Here is an 18,919-nt window from a genome sequence, read left to right as displayed (position 1 = left end):
AGTGCTGGGATTACAGGCACACTGTCCATAACCAGCTCTCTATGATGGTTCTTTATCTAGATGGTTCTCTGACCCCACATTTGGCCATGTCTGGTGGGGGGCATTTTGGGCCTCAAAATGGAGTAGGCATCTGGTAAACAAACAGAGATGCAGTAAAACACTCCTTAAGACACAGGTATACAGATAGTACCAAATTACTTTATTTTGTTTTGGTGTTTGAAACAGGGTCTTATGTAGCTCAGACTGACCTTGAACTTCTTTTCTTCCTGCCTCTAGTCAGAGTTTCAGATGCAGGTTAACACACAAGGTTTTTGCATCCAGTTACTCTACTGCATATTAAAATCATTTTCAAAAGGCTTGTCTACAATTTCATCCAATACTTCTGTGAAACTTAACGTGCAGAAATAATTGATAAAGCTTTATCAATTGATGCATCTATATAAAATGCCTCCCTCTTAAAGCAACAACAACAGAGCTGGTGAAACGGCTCAGAAGGTAAAGATGCTTGCCACCAAGACTGAATGACACATACATGCACACACAGTAAGTGAATGTCAAATAAAACACCCGCCAACAAAAAAGGCCACCAATTTTATCAAGTGAACTTTTACAGGCATCCAAATTAGTCCTGTGGTGAATGCCTTTAATTCCAGCCAGGGCTACACAGGGAGACCCCGCTACAAATTATTTGTTTGCTTTGAAATATGAAAGATTTTTTGTAAAGACTCAAATACAAAGTAATACTTTTTCTATGAGCACTAACTTGGGGAAGGGCTTATATTTAAGTCTAGATGGCACATTCCACTGGGTAGTCCATGTAAAAACTTGAAAAGGGGGGAAAAGATCGGAACAAACAGTTGAGTACTATTTCTGTCAACTCTTCCTTGTGTCTAGATTACCAGGAACAAAGCAAAGAAAATATTTTCAACACTATTTTTATCCTAATACATGGAATGAGTAATTTTTTAAAAAGTATCTTGCCAGGTGTGGTGGCGCACGCCTTTAATCCCAGGACTTGGGAGGCAGAGCCAGGCAGATCTGTGAGTTGGAGATCAGTCTGGTCTACAGAGTGAGTTCTAGGATAGGCTCCAAAGCCACACAGAGAAACCCTGTCTCGAAAAACCATTAAAAAAAAAAAGTATCTTACTATCTTCCTTTCATTCCAGCTCTTTTTCATTTTTCAACAGCATTCCTCCTGGTCATAGCTTACTTCTCCCACCGTTTGAGATTCCCCCTTTTAATTGCTCCTTTTGCTGTTATTTTGGGTTTTTTTGTTTTTTGAGACAGGGTCAGGTAGCTCATGCTGGCCTTGAACTTGCTCCGTAGCTGAGGATGACCTTGAACTCCTGATCCTCTTGTCTCCTATAAATTATAACCCAAATTCTCACCCCCTCACACCCTAAAACTTCTTACCATTATCCTTAAATCTAATGGACAAAGTTATTATGGAGGCAAGGGAGGCAAATTTCACTTTTTAGTCTTAGATATAGTAAGAGTATTATTGCTAACAATACTTTAAAAACAAAGAAGAAACCTGCTGGATTCTATCTCCCACAAATATATTCTACTCTCTCATGCTTTTATATAAGTCAAAATTATTAAGTAGTGGTTTACATGCTATCACTGCAACTATCATATCACTTTCTTTAGAAGGCTTTTGGGTCCAGAAAAGCAAAAGAATCAGTAAGACAAAACTACAGCATGAAATAAAAAAATAATCATGTGAATAACCTCCTTATCCATTTAATTTCATGTTAGGCCTGAAAAGGGCCTTACAAGGGACTCTACACTAGGAAATTTGGAAAGAAATGCAGCTTTGGAAGAACTGATACAACGTACAGAGACACATACAGTTCTGAAGATATAATCCAGAATTATATTAATTCAAATACTAATAGCTGTCACCATGTAAACAGCTGGAGATGAGGCTAACTAGAGAAAGCAATTTTTACACTGCGATGAGAAATTAAGGAAATGCTGTACTGACGCATTAAAATATTTACTATTTGTCGCCACAGTCTTACCTAAGGCAATTCGCAGCAATTTCTAAAATCGGTTTGCTTTATAACTTCAAAATAAAGTTTATGGCTTAACGGCAGTAATTTAATGGAGGCCAACTCTGGACATGTCAAAGATCATACGGTGGAATGAAAAATCTCCCAAACCCAGTCCATCACCAAGGGACAAAAGGTTCAGTTTCTTCAGATCTGGCAGGGAGAAAAAAATGACTTGGCACTGCATCACACACTTAAACCCCAATAGGGTTTCTTCTGACAGCAGCACCGTGTGCGTCAACGCATACCTTGGTGTGGTTAAGGAATGGACGAATAGTGAAATGGATGGGAAAGCAATTATCTCTAATTTCCTAAACACCTTCTAAATCTGCACGATAAAATGCCTCTTGGTACCCATGCCAGGTAATGGCAAAATCCAGACCTGCCCTTTCGCCCACTCCCCTGCTCGGGTGTTTGCACCGCAGCACTGGCCCTGGGAGTTCCCTTCTCAGATCGTCATTGTCCGGTGGGAAATCCACTGAGCGAGAACGGTAAGGTAGGTGGACCAGAAACTCTGCTACCGAAACAAAAACTATCAAAACCACGGATAATTTTACCTTCTTCCTTCGACTATCTCACGTAAAACAAAACCAAGGAAACACCAGGAAACTTGCCCCATCGGGGTGAAATCCCACCAGCTCGGTTCAAAAGCGCTTCTGTGTCGGGCCCCGGGGCGCCGAGCACTCGGGGCGCCATCTCGGCCCCTCGTTTCCCACCGCCGGCAGGGCCCCCGACTAACAGGAGGAGATATGGCCGGAAGCCAGTACCGACGGGAAACGAGTGATTCCCGCTGAAGCCAGCTCGCACAAGAGGCGAGAAGTAATGCGGGGCCCGGGCTAAGCTCGGCCGAGTGGGAAGGCCTCGGGACTGACGAAAGACAGGTAAGGCTCGCCGAAAGGGAGGCGGGAGAAGCGGGGCCTAGGCCGCAGCAGGCCGCGAAGTGGCTGCTCGCTGCTTGCGACCCAGGCATGGCGCCAGGCCTCGGAGCAGGCGCTAGCATTACCTGGACAGGTTCCTGCAGCACCGTCATCCTTGAGGCTCAGGCCCACTTTCTGCAGTGCCTCAGGCCCCCCCCGTAGCGGCTCCGGCCCGGCCAGCCCCGGCTCATTTAAACTCACCAGCGACCGTTACCGGGGGATGGGGGAGGCCGAGTGGTGGCCGAGCTCCTCCGAGCGCGACACGGAAATATCCGAAGTGGAGAGAGCCAAACGACAGCGAGACGGAAAAGCCCGAGAGATGTCGGAAACACCCGAGGGGAGTCGGCGGGGGCGGAGCCTGAAGCCGGAAATTGTCGAGTGCTACCGGAAATCGTTGGGTTGGACCCAATCGGAAGTGCCTCTTCTCAGCCACGCCCTTCCCTACGCACGCCACGCCCAATCGACCACGCTAACTAGGCCACGCCCAAAGAGCAACTAGTAGGAAGGGCCTGTAGAGAGGGATGCGGTAGCTCCGCGTTGCATGGCGCGTCTTAGGTCTGGCTTCATGCCTTGGCCATTCTGCATTGTGCCCGGTAGATTCAGCGAAGAGTAAAATACTAGTTTGGGGTTAAATTTGATAAAGTCTTTTGAGTTTAGATCATTATCCACTCCTGGAATTCGTACTCAGGCCTCTGAGGAAAATAGAGGGATTTTTGGAACATAACAATTCCAGAAACACATAGGATTCCTGTACTCAAAGAGATTATGGTCTGTTTCGAAAAAAAAAAAAGAAAGAAAGAAAGAAAAAGAAAAAAAAAACGACTAGGCTGCGCACTTGCCTAGCATGCACGAAGCCGTAGAGGTGGATCGCCATACCACCCAAACCGGACATGTTTTGACATTACATGCCTGCCTTGAGAGCTGGATGCAGAAGGATCTAGAATACAGTATTTTACAAACTAGATAGTGAGTTCGAGGCAAGCCTGGACTACATGACACCTTGGCTCATAAGAGAAAAAAGAAAATCAGTGTAACTGAAAACTACAGTTTGTGCTACCTGTTACAGGTAATGTAAAACTTCAACTTCAGAGAAGAGGGAAATAAATATGGATTTAAGTGATGGGTGTAGATACAGACACAAACAGGAGGTTTAACATCTGCTTTTTTGCCACGTCCTCAGAACAAATCAAGGAACTATTAAAATCTCGCCTTTCATCAGACAAGGAAAACTCCAAAAGTTAACTTTGTGTTTGGACTCCTCTAAGTTAGATGTGAAACCATCTCTAGACGTTGCCTACATACCTGTAGTACCATGAAGGACAGGTGCCGAGGCAATTTTCAGCCGCCCCCGTTCTTTTAGTGGGGTTGTGTTAGATGAATTAGAGTGGGAATAGATGTCTGTGCTGACCTACACAACAGTCTCTAGCTATTAAGTTCAGCTTAAATCAAATGAAATTCTTCAGATATTCTAGTCACATCCCAAAGACCTGTGTGGTAAGAGAGTCACGTGGACACAGAATGTTGTCATTATTGACATGGCTAGAGCTGGAGGACAACTTTACCCGTGGGTCTAAGGCTTGGTCTTACTATTTTCCTGGCCTCTCAATTCTCCCCCACAAAACCTTTCTCTTCATACAGGGGTCACTCACCAATCAGTGGCCTATCCTAGCTTGAATTGGTAGCTGTCAAGCAAGACCGTGAAAAATAGAAGCTGAGAGGCCCCTTCAAGCCTAGATCTATAAGTCAATTCCTTTGTTTCTTGGTGGTCAGTTTAAGACACATGATCAGTCTGGATCCACTAGGAGGAAAACAAGCTCTATCTCTCGGTGAAGGAGCGACCCTGCAAACGGTATGCCCTATGGGAGGGGTTGTTGGGTCATGTTTGATACCACTCCCCCACCCCCCACCCCCATACTGGAGATCAGACCCATGGCTTTGCAAATGCTAGACAAGCTCTACCACTGAGGTGCACCCTCAGCTCTGGCCATCCTTGGAAATGGTCTGCCATATCAGGTAGAAGACGAGAGAGTCTGTTGGTGGGAATGGAAAGAAAGGGATGGGTAAGAGATGTTACTCTTAAAACTTGACCCTATAAGCTGAACGCACTGTAGATTTATTGTGATAATTTAGAATGCTGTGGGACTACGCATTAGTCATTTTTCTTGTTGCTCTGACAAAATGACAGATGAAGCAACTTAACAGAAGGGTTGCTAGGCATGGTGTCGCATGCCTTCAGTCCCAGCACTCGGGAGATGGAGACAGGTGGGTATTCGTGAGTCGAAGACCAAGCCAGCCTGGTCTACATAGTGAGACCCAGGACAGCCAGGTACCCCATCTCCAAAAAGAGAGGGGTTCTTCAGGCTCACAGTTCAGTGTGCAGTCCATTCTAGTGAGGAAGGTATGGCAAGAGGCACTTGAGGTGACCGGTCACATTGTGCCTGCAGTGAGGAAATGGAGAGAGGCAGGCTGCTGCTCGGCTCCCTTGCTTCTTTTCATTCAGTCTGGGGCCCCATGCCACAGAATCCCGCAACCCACATTTAGGGTGGTCTTCTGGCCTCAATGAGCCTAATGAAGAAACTCCCTCACAGACAGTCCCAGAGGCTCATTTCCATGGCTGGGTCACTTTAAAACCTGTCATGTTGACATGAAGATGAACCATCACCGATGATTAATTATTTGGAAACTTTTATTAAACAGTCCAAAGCTGTGTTAAAAAACAATCTAAAGCTGTGTTTGCATTCTATAGCAACCACACAACACGGGTAATGTTGAATTTGTGGTTATTTTATACCCTGAGCTCTTCTGTCACATAGGGTGTGTCAACTCGAGTCTTGACTTGTTCAAAGGAGTTTTTTAAACCACAGAGGAGGTGGATTTTGACCTTAGAATCTATTTTTTCCAAAGCTGCCCCATAGGAAAGAACATCTAGGGGCTGGAGAACTAGCTCAGTCAGTAAGCGCTTGCCTTACAAGCACGAGGACCTGAGTTCAGTCCCTAGAACTCATGGGAAAAAGCCACGAGTAGCAGCACACAACTGCAATCCCTGGGCTGAGCCAGCAGAGACAGGCATGTCGCTGGGACTCACTGGCCAGCCAGCTTAATCTACTTGGCAAACTCCAAGCCAATGTGAAACCCTGCACCAAAACCAAGGTGGAGCCAGACATGGCAGCACAAGCCTTTAATTCCAGCACCAGGGAGGCAGAGGCAGGCAGATCTCTGTGAGTTCCAGGTTGGTCTTATTGCACAAATCCTAAATGGTCTTAATAAAAACCTGGAGCCAGCCTGGCGGTGGTGGTACACGCCTTTAATCCCAGCACTCAGAGAGCCAGGCGGATCTCTGTGAGTTCGAGGCCAGCCTGGTCTACAGAGTGAGTTCCAGGACAGGCACCAAAACTACACAGAGAACCCCTGACTTGAAAAACAAAACAAAACAAAGCAAAACAAACAAACAAAAAACCCACAAAACAAAACAAAACCTGGGCCAGATATTGGGGTAAATGCTGAAAGATCAGAGAGACAAAGGAACAAGCCACAGCCACTTCTCACCTTGCCAACTCCTCAGCCGATCCTGTCTCCACAAATCCTCAGACTGACTGCCTCTGAGTCCTCAGCCAAAAGAGCTTAATTCCTGTCTCTTCACATTTTATGTGCCTTTCTCCACCCAGTCATTTCACTTCCTATCTCAGCCTTCCTAGTGCTGGGATTAATGGCATGTATGCTTCCCAAATACTAAGATTAAAGGTGTGTGCCACCATTGCCTGGCTCTGTTTCTCTCCTAGACTGGATCAATCCCATGTAGCCCAGTGTGGCCTTGAACTCACAGAGATCCAGATGGATCTCTGCCTCCCAAGTGCTAGGATTAAAGGTATGTGCCATCACTGCCTGATCCCTATGTTTTTTAACTCTGTGGCTGGCTCTGTTCTCTGATCTTCAGGCAAGCTTTATTTCTTAGATTACAAATACCACCGCATAGCCTCTTCTACATAGCCCAGATGAGCCAGTGCTACATAGGGACGCCCTGTCACCAAAACAAAAAGACCAAACCAAACCACCCTTTTCCCCAACAACCCCCCCCCAAACAAAACAAAACCAAAACCCCAAACAAAACTCCAACAAGACAAAAATTTCACCAAGGTGGGTAGTGCTTGGAAAAGACACTGGAAACCTACAGACACACACACACACACACACACACACACACACACACACACACACACACACACACACAGCCTTTCTTCTGACTACTGTTCATAGTTAATAGTTAATAGTCTGTTATAGTAGTTTTCTACCGACCATGGCAAGCCCACATTATTTGAAGTACTCTGATGAGCTCTCGTCCTTTGGTTGTGAGCCTACCCTTAAATGGCTAACTCATCTCTCCAGCCTATCCAATGAGTTCTTTTAGAGCATTTTACTTATTTCTGATCCTGGGAATGCTGGTTAGTTCTTGTCAACTTGACACAAACTACCCGGGAGGTGAGAACCTCAGCTGAGGAATCGCCTCCCTCAGACTGGTCTGTGGGGCATATTCTTTATTGCTGATTGATGTGGGCGGGCCCAGCCCACTGTGGGCAGTACTAATCCTAGGCAAGTATGACCTTGGCTGTATAAGAGAAATAGCTGACTGAGCCTGGGGGAGCAAGCCAGTAACCAGTGTTCCTCTGTGGTTTCTGCTTCAGTTCCTGCCTTGAGATTTCCGCTATGATTTCCCTTAGTTGCTTTTGGTCATGGTGTTTGTCACAGCAACCAAAACCAAGCTAGAACACTGGTTGACCTACTTAAACTCAACATCTTGCAACTTCTTTGGTACCCTGCTGTTATCCAATATTGAATATGTTTATCTAGTGATCGGAATTAGGTTTCAATAAGCATTAGCTCCCAAATGTAGATTATTTGTTTTAAAAGTATTATTTTTAAAGATTTGTTTTTATTTTTGTATATGTGCATATTTTTGTGTGAGTTTATGCTGTGTGTGTGTGTGTGTGTGTGTGTGTGTGTGTGTGTGTGTGTGTGTATGCGTGCCTGCCTGAAGAGGCTAAAAGTGGGCGTCAGATCTCCTGGAACTGGAGTTACATGCAGTTAATTGTAAGCTGCCTAACGTTGATACTGAGAACTGAACTTAGAACTGAGAACCTCTGCAAGAGCAGCAAGTGTTGTTAACCACTGAGCCATCTCTCCAGCTCCATTTTAAAATTTAAAATTATTTTCTTTATCATTAGTGTGTGTGATCATGTGTGTGTGCACACATGCATGCACGCTCAAACTCATGCATGCATATGCTCATGGCTGAGTGTGTGGATGCCATGGTGCACATACACAAGTCAAAGGACAACTTCAGGGAGTCAGTTTTTGCTTTCCTTCTTGCTGAAGCAGGGCCTCTCCTGTTATTCCTGCCATGCTAGCTTCCATCGGAATTACAGAGTCCAGCCACCACATCCAGCCTTTCATGTGGCTTTCAGGGATCAAACTAAGGTTTCCAGGCATGTACAGCAAGCTCTTACTTACTGAGGCATCTCATCAAGCTCCCTCCACCCCCTTTTTTGGAGACAGGGTCTCATGTATTCCAGGTTAGCCTCACATTCACTATACAACTGAGGTTGACTTTGAACTTTTGATTCTTCTGCTGCCACTTCCTTGAGCCCTGGGATTACAGGGCTGTGCCATGTACCCAGCTTATGCCATGCTGGGGACAGAACCCAGACTGTCATGCATGCTAGGCAAACACTCTGTTAAGTGAGCTGCACACACAGCCCACATTGTTCTTTTCCTTGGCCTGAATTTTAATATATTTAACATTCAGTTACATTTGAAGTCCCTAACTTGTGTCAAAAAACCAGTTATAGGAGCTGGGATATAGCTTAGTTGGTAGAAAGATGTCTGGGATCAATCCCTAGCACCACATAAAACTGGGTATCATGGTACATGCTGGTAATCCTAATGCTTGAGAGTTAGAGATAGGAGAATTAGAAGTACAAAGTTATCATTGGCTACATAGCAAGTTAGAGGCCAGCCTGGGCTACACGAGACCCCATATCAAAAAAACAACCAAAGAAAGCCAGACACAGTAATATTGTCGAAGGTCAGGCCCTCAGGAAACAGCTTAGAGCATACCTAGCAAATGTATTCTTTTTCTGAGTGCCCTCACTTCCCGTCTGCAGCTGGCATCTTGTTCCTGCCATGTAAGGCCTGTGCCCTCTTTATCTTCCTTGACCTCAAGGCTTCTCCCACCACACCGTGTTTTCTCCTTCCTCTGACTCCATCCTCTGTGGCTTTGATAACACAGCCCCCTGTTGCCAGCACCCTCCCTCACTGCTTTGGTTTTTATCAATCTCCCTTGCAGGGCCCTATCAGCCCCTCTGACATTTGATGGCTTCAAGGGACCTGTTTCAGCCTTTTCCTCACCCTACATATTCTTCCTAGCAAATTTGCCTATTCTTGTGGCTTCCATTATCTACAGATCATTAAAAGAAATGGTATCTGTGGCCAACCACTTGTAAGAATGCCAGGCCAATTAGACATTTCTATTAGAATGTTCTACAGGCATTTTGTTCAGGATGGGACCTCCATTCACTCTACTTGAAATGCTTCCTAATCCGATTTAAGATATCACTGTGTTTTACATTGTTCTGTCACATTGCTGATATTGTTGGTGGGCAAGCACAGATCAACATTGCTGAGGTTGCACCCTGAGGAATCCCCCTCAGTCACTTGGGGCCTCTACTCAGATGCTGCCAGGATTCTTTGTTAACTCTGCAGAGAGGAATTTCAGGGCAGGTCATGGTAATGTGAAGTCATGGAGTTTATTGATTGGGAGAGAATCTATGTGCACTTGAGGAGAGTCAAGTATAGGCGCTAGGTCCAAGTGCTACAGCATCAACTATGCAAATGATCTGGGACTTTGGGAGTTACATTGTTTAGAGGAACTAATCTATAACTGGGGGAGGAGGAAAAACATGTTGATCTACTCATTTTCATAGCAAAAGAATTTGGGGGTGGGGGTTCATTAATAGCTCAGCCTTAAATTCGTGGGAATCCTGTGTCAGCAGAACTAAACCCACTATTACTAGATTGGGCAAAGAATAATAAAATTTGAAAACATAACAAGATAAAGAGTGTGGGCCTTGGGTACTTAATAGTGCAAAATAGTGAGGAAGATAAGGGTTAGTTTAACGCTTGTGTGCATTTCTCCTAGCCTCGACTCTCCATCCTTGGGTGGTGTGCTGTTGAGTGTTTTTTGGGCAGCTTAGCCCTGGTTGGAGTCATCTGGGAGGAAGGAATCTCCACTGAGAAAATGGCTCCATCAGGTTGGCTTATAGACAAGTCTGTGGGGCACTTTTCTTGATTCATGATTGTTGCAAGAGGGCTCAGCCCACTGTGGGTAGTGCCCTCCTTGGGCAGGTCATTCTGGGTTGTATAAAAAGGCAAACTGAGCGAGCTATGAGGAACAAACCATAAGCAGCATTCCTCTACGCCTCTGACTCAGTTCCTATCTCCAGGTTCGTGCCCTGCCGACATCCTGCCTTGGATTCTCTCAATGATGGACTGTAACCTGTAAGTTAAGTAGCCCCTTCCCTACCCCAAGTTGCTTTTTGGTCATAGTCTTTTTTTAAAATAAAAAATTATTTTAATATTTGTCTGCATGTATGTCTGTCTATGTATCACATGTATGCCTGGTATCCACATAGGGCAGAAGAGGGTATTGGATCCCTTGGGACCACAGCTAAAGATGGATGTGAGCCACAATATGGATGTGGGGAATTCTGGAAGAACAGCCAGTGCTTTCAACCACTGAGCCATTTCTCCAGCCCCCTTGGTCACGGTCTTTATCACACAAACTAGAAAAGGTGATGTCCTTCTCCTCGTATAGGGAGGGTGCTTTACATGTGGGCATTTCATCACCTGCTTTTAAGAGTAAAAAAGAAGGTCAGGGCTCAAGAGTGTAGCTTGGTGGTAGACCCCTTGAGCCTGGGTTCCATCCCCAGTATCACAAAAAAGAAAAAGAAAAAGGAAGGTCAGAGCGTCCCTCTTGCATCTGCTGTTTTTCAAGTGTCTTTAGCTAAAAATAACCAATGTGTCAAGGCAGCATATTTGATTCTCTGCAACCCCTACATCTAGTTACAAATAGAACTTCTGGTTTCTTCCTGCTTCTAGTCTTCCCTGTTCCCAAAATAAGTCTGATCGTGGCAGAGCCCCCTCTCTACCCACCCCAAGGATTTCCTTCCACACTCCTTACCTCCCTTTCCAAGGCCCTCCCAGGTCTGCTCCCACCTGTTGGGTCAGCCTCTCCCTGTTGGGTCAGCCCTGTTTACCCTTCTGACCTTTCCACGCAGCATTTCAGCTGCACAGGACATTTTCATCTGTTCTCCCCTGTCAGAGGCTTTCTGTGTCTTTTCCTCTCTCCTCCGACACTCCCTGCTTGTCTGTTGTGTGAGATGGGGTCTTAAGTAGCAAAGGCTGGTCTCCTCTCCTCTCCTCTCCCCTCCCCTCCTCCCTGTGTACTGAGGAAAGGTCATATGCAGGCACTGTAAGAAGGTTGTTAGAAAGCCAGCTCACGAGAAGCTGTTTGCTGGCACCTTGACCATGGATGTCCAGCTTCTTAAACTGTGAGAACATAAATTTCTATTGCTCTTGCCACACAGCCTGCCATAGCAGCCAGATGCAATGATTATCCTACTTAAGCCTTGTCTTCTAATAGGAAGGGCCCAATCATTCTCTATATTCTCAAATAGTCTCTATATTTGAAAAGCATCAACTGTATAGAAGATGCTTAAAAATACTGTGATTAATACAGAATCCTTTATACGTGTTACCTTTTCTTTCTAAAACGTTTTACCTTTATCTTCTTTTATATATTTTATTTTATGTGCATTGATGTCAGGTCCCCTGAAACTGGAGTTACAGACAGGTGTGGGCTGCCATGTGGGTACTGGGAATTGAACCCAGGTCCTCTGGACAAGCAGTCAGTACTCAACCCCTGAGCCATCTCTCCAGCCCCTACCTTTATTCTTTTAGCAGCTGAGTTCTATTTGTCTTCTCAGCCTCGGTATTCTGTCCTCAGAGTACTCCCTGTCCTGCCTCATCAAAATGACTAGCTCCACCCTCTTACTCTCACGGCAGTATGCTCTTTTCTTTCATATAGGCATGGTAATTGTAATTGTATTTTTTGTTTTTAAACTCCATGAGGGCAGGAAACTTAGCCAGCCATGGTTTTCCCATCACCTTGCACAGTGACAAGATCTTAAAAATATACACATTTTTGGAATACCTGATGGCTAAATGACTTGGATGCTTAAATTTACTTCTATTCTTTATTTTATCTATATTCATTTTGTTTGTTTGTTTGTTTGTTTTAGGCATGGGTCACTATGCCTGGCTTCTCTTCTATTCTGGATGCTATTTTGAACTTTTTCTTTCTTTATAAACGATCTGAAGGGATTTAGAATGAAAGCAGTTTTTCCTTCCTGACTGCTTGAGAACCAGCTGCCATTGACCCATATTGAACAGCATAGTAATTACACAGTCCAGGAAGTTCATGACCAGCCACCTAATGCAGAGAAATCAAGCACTCTTCAATATCCTTCACCCTAGGGAGCGCGGGGAAGATAGCTCAGTTGGGACGGTGTTGCCTTGAACGGCAGGCCCTGAGCTGGGTGGTGTGAGCTTGTGACCCCAGTGCTGGCTGGTGAGGCAGAGACAGGCAGCGCTCTGGGCTCACCAGCCAGACACCCTGCATGTGGCAAGCTCCAGGCTACTGAAGATCCTTTTCAAAAATCTGAAGAAGGGGGGGCTTGGAGAGATGGCTCAGCAGTTAAGAGCACTTATTGTGCTTCCAGTGGTCCTGAGTTCAATTCCCAGTATGCACCTGGCAGCTCACAACCATCTATAATAGTAGTCACATGGGATCTGATGCCCTCTTCTGGTGTGCAGATGTACATGCAGATAAAATACCCATATACATAAAATACATAAACAAACAAACAATCCAAAGTAGATAACTCCTGAGGAATGAAGCTCAAGGTTGACCTCTGGCCTCTATACACATGCACATGCATGTGCACACATAGACTCACATTCTGTTTTTTTGTTTGTTTGTTTGTTTTTCAGGGGTTCTCTGTGTAGCTTGGGAGCCTGTCCTGGAACTTGCTCTGTAGACCAGGCTGGCCTCGAACTCACAGAGATCTGCCTGGCTCTGCCTCCTGAGTGCTGGCATTAAAGGTGTGTGCCACCGCCGCCCAGCCACAGACTTCCATTCTTACACACAGTATATCCTTCACCCTAGGAGGCACCAGGCACATAAATTCAGGAAAAATAGCCAAAATGTGTATAAATGTACTAAATGTCATCCTTGTATTTAAATAGACTCAGAACCCATTTTGGTGGCTTTGGCATGATTTATGATTCTCTGGATTATGGGGAAAAAATGAGCCAGACATAGGCTTGAAAGATATGGCCTTTCATGGGAAGCAAAGGTTGTCAAGAAAACAGTGAGAAGAATATAAGAACCCACTGAAGGAAGTGTGGGGGCTAAAATCGGCAGTGCTGGTGCCAGAGGAAGGAGGAAGGCCAGGTAGGTGATGTGTGCCTGTGATCCCAGGGCTTGAGAGGCTGAGGATCAGGGTTTCAAGACCATCTTCTGCTGCACAGTGAGTTCAAGTCCAGCCTGAGCTTCATGATGCTGTCTCAAAAAGAAAACAAAAACAAGGCAGAAAATAAAGATCTTGGAATGACGTCGTTTCCAGTGACCATGTAAATTTTTCAGAAGAGGATAAATAACACAAAAAGTTAAAAAATAAAATCAGGGTGGTGTCTGAGATGTTGAATAGTCCTAAACTGTATCTTGAGTGAAGTGATCTCTGTATGATACGTGCTCCTTGACCTAAGCTTACCAAATGCACAGTAAAGTATGAGATCCGGACGACTGGGTTATGGGCTGGGTCAACAGTTAAGGGTGCTGCTGCATGTGTTGGCCGCCATGAGGAAGGCGGTGGCCAAGAAGGACTGATATCCCCTCCCCTCCCTAATAAACATCCATGCTGGAAAAAAAGTACTTGCTGCTCTTACAGAGGACCTGGGTTCGAGTCTCAGCACGCACATGGCCACTCAATTGCCTTTAACTCCAGGTTCAGGGTATCCATCCAATGCCCTCTTGGCCTCTTTGAGCACCAGGCACGCATGTGGCATACAAATATATTTAAGCAAAACATCTATACACATAAAATAAAAATAAATAAATCTTTAAGAATGGCTGGGACTTGCCGGGCGGTGGTGGCGCGCGCCTTTAATCCCAGCACTCGGGAGGTAGAGGCAGGCGGATCTCTGTGAGTTCGAGGCCAGCCTGGGCTACCAAGTGAGTTCCAGGAAAGGCGCAAAGCTACACAGAGAAACCCTGTCTTGAAAAACCAAAAAAAAAAAAAAAAAAAAAAAAAAAAGAATGGCTGGGACTGAAAGTAAGCTGATTTGCTTGTCTGAAGTGGAGGCCTTTTATGTTTGGTTAAAATGATGGTGTTGGGGACAGTTGATGAAGTTTTAAGTTCAGGCTGATGAGTTCAGAGTCAATAAAACAGACTCAGGGTGATGGTGACTGGGCTGGAAAATGACCTCAGGAGAAGGGAATTCAAGGGAGATTATGCTAGCAGCTGAGGATTATGTGGATTGGAGGGGAGAAAGCCCAGTGACTACAATGCCACAAAGAGATGACAAGGGAGCCTAGGCCATTCTGAGTTTCCATTTTCCTGACATCCTAGCCAGTTTAATCTGGAAAAAGATTAGGAATTAAAACAATTGTGCATTATGAATTTAAAGGGAATATATTATAATATATAACATCTATATCATATATATAATATATATGTTAATGAAAAGTACTGGGAAAGATTCTAAAAGCATCCACACTCTAACCAGAAGGCTGCTTGGTGAGTACAGACTTAGAAGCAAAAATCTAAATTGAATTATCCTACTGGCTGTCATCTTTTTTTTTTTTTCTCCTTCAGATGGAATCCATATGCCTGCCTGATCACCAGATCAAAAATATCTGTATCATTTTCACATCCACCTCCAGTGCTGCTCTGTTCACAGTGGCTGGGAGATGGAATCAGTCTCATGTCCATCAGCTGATGAGTGGATAATGAACTTGTGGTACATGTACACAATGGAATTTTATTCAGCTGTAAAGAAAAATGAAAAAATGAAGCTTGCAGGAAAATGGATGGAACTGTAGAACTGTTGTACTGAATGAGTTGGACCAGGCCCAGAAAGACAGATGAGGCATCCCAGTTTCAAAATTTGGGATTTATGTGTCTGAGTCAGAGGAGTTCCTGTAGAGGCCAGGAAACTGGAAAGGGGGCATAGGCAGGACTCACGGGAGGGGATGGTAGAAAATGTGATGTGAAAGTAGAGGAGGGACTGAGGGTAGAAGGGTCTAAGGGAGAATTGGGGTTGGGAAGCAGCAGAAAGGACAGAGCAGAGGGAGGGTCAGAAACTGAGAATGTATGAAAAATGTCATATGGAAACCTACTGTTTCATAAGCTAATTAAAAAATAATTTTAGCCGGGTAGTGGCAGCACATGCCTTTAATCTCAGCCCTTGGGGAGCAGAGGCAGTCGGATTTCTGTAAGTGTGAGGCCAGCCTGGTCTCCAAAGAGAGTTCCAGGACAGCCAGGGCTGTTACACAGAGAAACCCTGTCTCAAAAAAAAACAAAAAACAAAAACCAAAAAAACCAAAAAACCAACCAAACAAACAAACAAAACCCAAAAATTAATAATTTTAAAATAACTGGATCAGAGAGAGAGAGAGAGAGAGAGAGAGAACTCTTGACTAGGTTGTTTTTTCCTTGGCTAGCTAGGTTCTAGGCACACTTTTATTTAATTCTGGATAAATTGCAGAACAATAGATTAAACATGGACACAATTGTATTCTCCTTCTCCTCCTTCTAGATAAAGTCTCATTTAGCACAGGATAGCCTTGAACTACCTTTGTAACCAAGGCTGGTCTTGAACTCCTGATCCTTCTGCCTCAACCTCCCAAGAGTTAGGATTACAAGTGTATGCCATTCCACTTTTTTTTTTTTTTTTTTTTTTTTTTAGTTTTTCCAGACAGGGTTTCTCTGTGTAGTTTTGGTGCCTGTCCTCCTGTCCTGGATCTTGCTCTGTAGACCAGGCTGTCCTCGAACTCACAGAGATCCGCCTGGCTCTGCCTCCCGGGTGCTGGGATTAAAGGCACATGCCATCGCTGCCCGGTTCATTCCACTCATCTTATACTCAAGTCTTTAGTATTTACCATAGTTGGCTTGAAGAGACTTTGTTATTTTTCTTGTATTACAGATACACTATTTGGAACCCAGGCACGGTATGTGGACAAAGCTGTTGTTGGTTGTTTTTGCTCTTTTTGGGGGCATGCCACCTAGCTCCCAAATAAATCACACATGGAGGCTTATTCTTACTTAAAAATGCCCAGCCTTAGCTTGACTTGTTTCTTGCCAACTTTTCTTAACTTTAAATTTATCTTTTTCCTCTGAGATTTTACATTTTTCTATTTCCATATATCTTTCTTTCTTAATCCATTGTTGGTTGTATAGCTGGGTGGCTGGCTCCTGATGTCCTCCTCCTTTTCTGGCTCCTTCTCTTTTTTCCCAGATTTCTCATATTTTCCCAGATTCTCTGCCTGCCAGCCTTGCCTATCCTTTCTCCACCTTGCTATTGGCTATTCAGTTCTTTATTAGACAATCAGGTGTTTTAGACAGGCACAGCATCACATCTTCATGGAGTTAAACAAATGCAATATAAAGGAATGCAACACATCTTTGCATCATTAAAGCAAATGTTCCACAGTATAAACCAATGTAACACATCTTAAAATAATATTCTGTGACACAAAGTCTGTAATCTCAGCACTTGGGGAGATGGAGGCAGGAGGATCAGGAGTTCAAGGTCATTCTCTGCTACATAGACAGTCTGATGCCAGTCAGGGTTACATTACACATTGTCTTTAAAAAAAAAAGTCAGCTCTAGGAAGATGGCTTAGTAATTAAGAGTACCTTCTCTGTGAGCATGAAGACTTGACTTTAACTCTCCAGCTCCACATAAGAAGCTGAACTTGGCTGTGCGTGCCTGTAACTGCAGCATCAATCAGCAGAGACAGATAGATCCCAAGAGAATTTGCTGGCCAGCCAGTCGAGCCAAATGGCCAGTTTCTGTTTCAGTGATAAACTCTGTCTCAAGGCAATATGGCAGAGAGTGACAGAGGAAGACATCTGACATACTGTTCTGGTCCTTGCATGCACTCACTTGCACACTCAAGTGCATGCAACACACACACACACACACACACACACACACACACACACACACAGAGAGAGAGAGAGAGAGAGAGAGAGAGAGAGATCAAAAATCAAACCAGAATAGAACAAAAATCCACAAATCTATAATTTGGGTCATCAGGGATGGGTTAGGTTTAAAATATACATCTTCTTCCAGTATTTATGGAACTGGTTCACAAGTTCCAGAACCCAGGGTGGGTACCAACATCCATAGATGTCCAAGTCTTTTATACAAAATGGTGTAACTAGTGTAGTCTTTATTTATAATCGAAGTGCTTTCTCCATTATACTCTAAATCAGCTCTACTTGTCGTACTTAGTACAATGTAAATACTATGCAAATATTATGACAGGAAATAATGATGGGAAAAAAGTTTGTATATGTTCAGACACAATTGATCTTTGTTGTTTGAGAAAGTGTCTCCTTATGTAGCCTAGGCTAGCCTCTAGCTTTTGGCAATCCACCTACCGGCCTCTGCCTCCTGAGTGCTCGGATTATACTCATGCACCACCACATCCCAGCTTTTCAAATATTTTCTGTTTGTAGTTGGCTGGATCCATTCATGCAGATCCCACAGGTACAGAGGACCAACTGAACTGAATCTGGAGTGTTTCCCATGAGAAATGTCCAAAAGTCAATTGGAAATGTGGAGCTTGAGCCATCTGGGAAAGAAGCTGGGCCTTTGAGAAATAGATTTTTCCCCCAGGCAAGACTAACTTATATTGTTATGTAATATCTTATAAAGTCTTTGAATCTTTGTATTTATCAGTGTGTTAAAGCTATGTATGATAGTGAGCTTCCTGTGGCCCCTTATTCACCTTAGCAACAGTACTGGTGCATTATGGGCACTCAGTACGTGTTGGTTGAGCAAATAGATGTGTGTGGAGTAGACACAGGATATACAGGCAGGAAGGTAAATGGCAGAGCTTTGGTTCTTCAAGTGCCTCAGAAGAAGGCTCAGGGGCAGCAGCAGCATTGACTCCAGCCTGGGGGGAAGCCACTGGCAGTGTTCTAGAGAGGAAGCTGGTATGGGGAGAAGCATCTCTAGCACTCAGAGTCTATTCATAGACCATCTAGAAAAAATGGCTGCTCAGGCACTTCCTGTCTTTCCTTGAGAACTCTTCCTGCTGTGGGTATCAGGAGTGTGAGAGCCCAAATTACTCAGGGTCAGAGAATCTGAGCTTGCTTTACCCAGCAGGGCTGCATAAGGAGGTGATTTAGCCTCGGGTGTGTTTACCAGGTATTTGGAAGAGTCTACACTTGGCTGTACGGTGTGCTTTGCTCTTGCAAGAGGGAGGTCTTTTGCCTCTCCCCTTGGCATATATAAAAAGTCCTTTTGAATAAACGGAGGGGCTGTTGGGTATTGACCCAGGCTCTCCGGAAGCTATCCTGTGTCTCTGTCTTTCTCCTCGGCATCTAGGTCTATCTTTCTATCTAATATTTCCTCATTCCTCTCTCCTCCACCTAAGAACTCTTCAATAGGTGGGCGAGGTTGGAGCTGGACTCCCAGAGATTCACACACAGCACCATCTCTTTTGTGGAGCCTCAGCTCTGCCTACTCCATCTTCTGCCCTAGGGTAGTGTCTTGGGTTCTAGTCTCGGGCAGATACAGCCCCATTGTGACCTTGGGCAA

At 44.6% G+C, this 18,919-nt stretch overlaps 2 protein-coding genes across 7 annotated transcripts in view; one reads left to right on the top strand and one right to left on the bottom strand.

The window, feature by feature from the left end:
• Cdc27 (cell division cycle 27) overlaps positions 1-3,206 on the bottom strand; it is a 47,026-nt gene extending 43,820 nt beyond the window's left edge. For all 4 annotated transcript variants that reach the window (XM_052756375.1, XM_052756376.1, XM_052756377.1 and 1 more), the window contains exon 1: positions 3,058-3,206. In XM_052756375.1, coding sequence (XP_052612335.1) covers positions 3,058-3,084 — 27 coding nt within the window. In that variant the 5' untranslated portion in view covers positions 3,085-3,206. The remainder of the gene's footprint in view (positions 1-3,057) is intronic.
• The window catches only part of Myl4 (myosin light chain 4), a 46,198-nt gene continuing 27,279 nt past the window's right edge, over positions 1-18,919 (top strand). The window contains exons 1-2 of one of the 3 annotated variants that reach the window (XM_052756380.1): positions 5,185-5,233; positions 10,468-10,522. In XM_052756380.1, the coding sequence (XP_052612340.1) occupies positions 5,188-5,233; positions 10,468-10,522 (101 nt within the window). In that variant the 5' untranslated portion in view covers positions 5,185-5,187. Of the gene's footprint in view, positions 2,936-3,353; positions 5,234-10,467; positions 10,523-18,919 lie in introns of those variants that run through there. The other 2 variants (XM_052756382.1, XM_052756381.1) reach the window with 2 other exon arrangements.

This window comes from Peromyscus californicus, unplaced genomic scaffold, assembly GCF_007827085.1.
Source record: "Peromyscus californicus insignis strain IS unplaced genomic scaffold, ASM782708v3 Scaffold_3__1_contigs__length_106647218, whole genome shotgun sequence".
In the NCBI taxonomy this organism is placed as follows: Eukaryota; Metazoa; Chordata; class Mammalia; order Rodentia; family Cricetidae; genus Peromyscus; species Peromyscus californicus.
The sequence above is the reverse complement of the archived record's forward strand: the minus strand, read 5'-3'. Positions and strand labels throughout refer to the sequence as shown.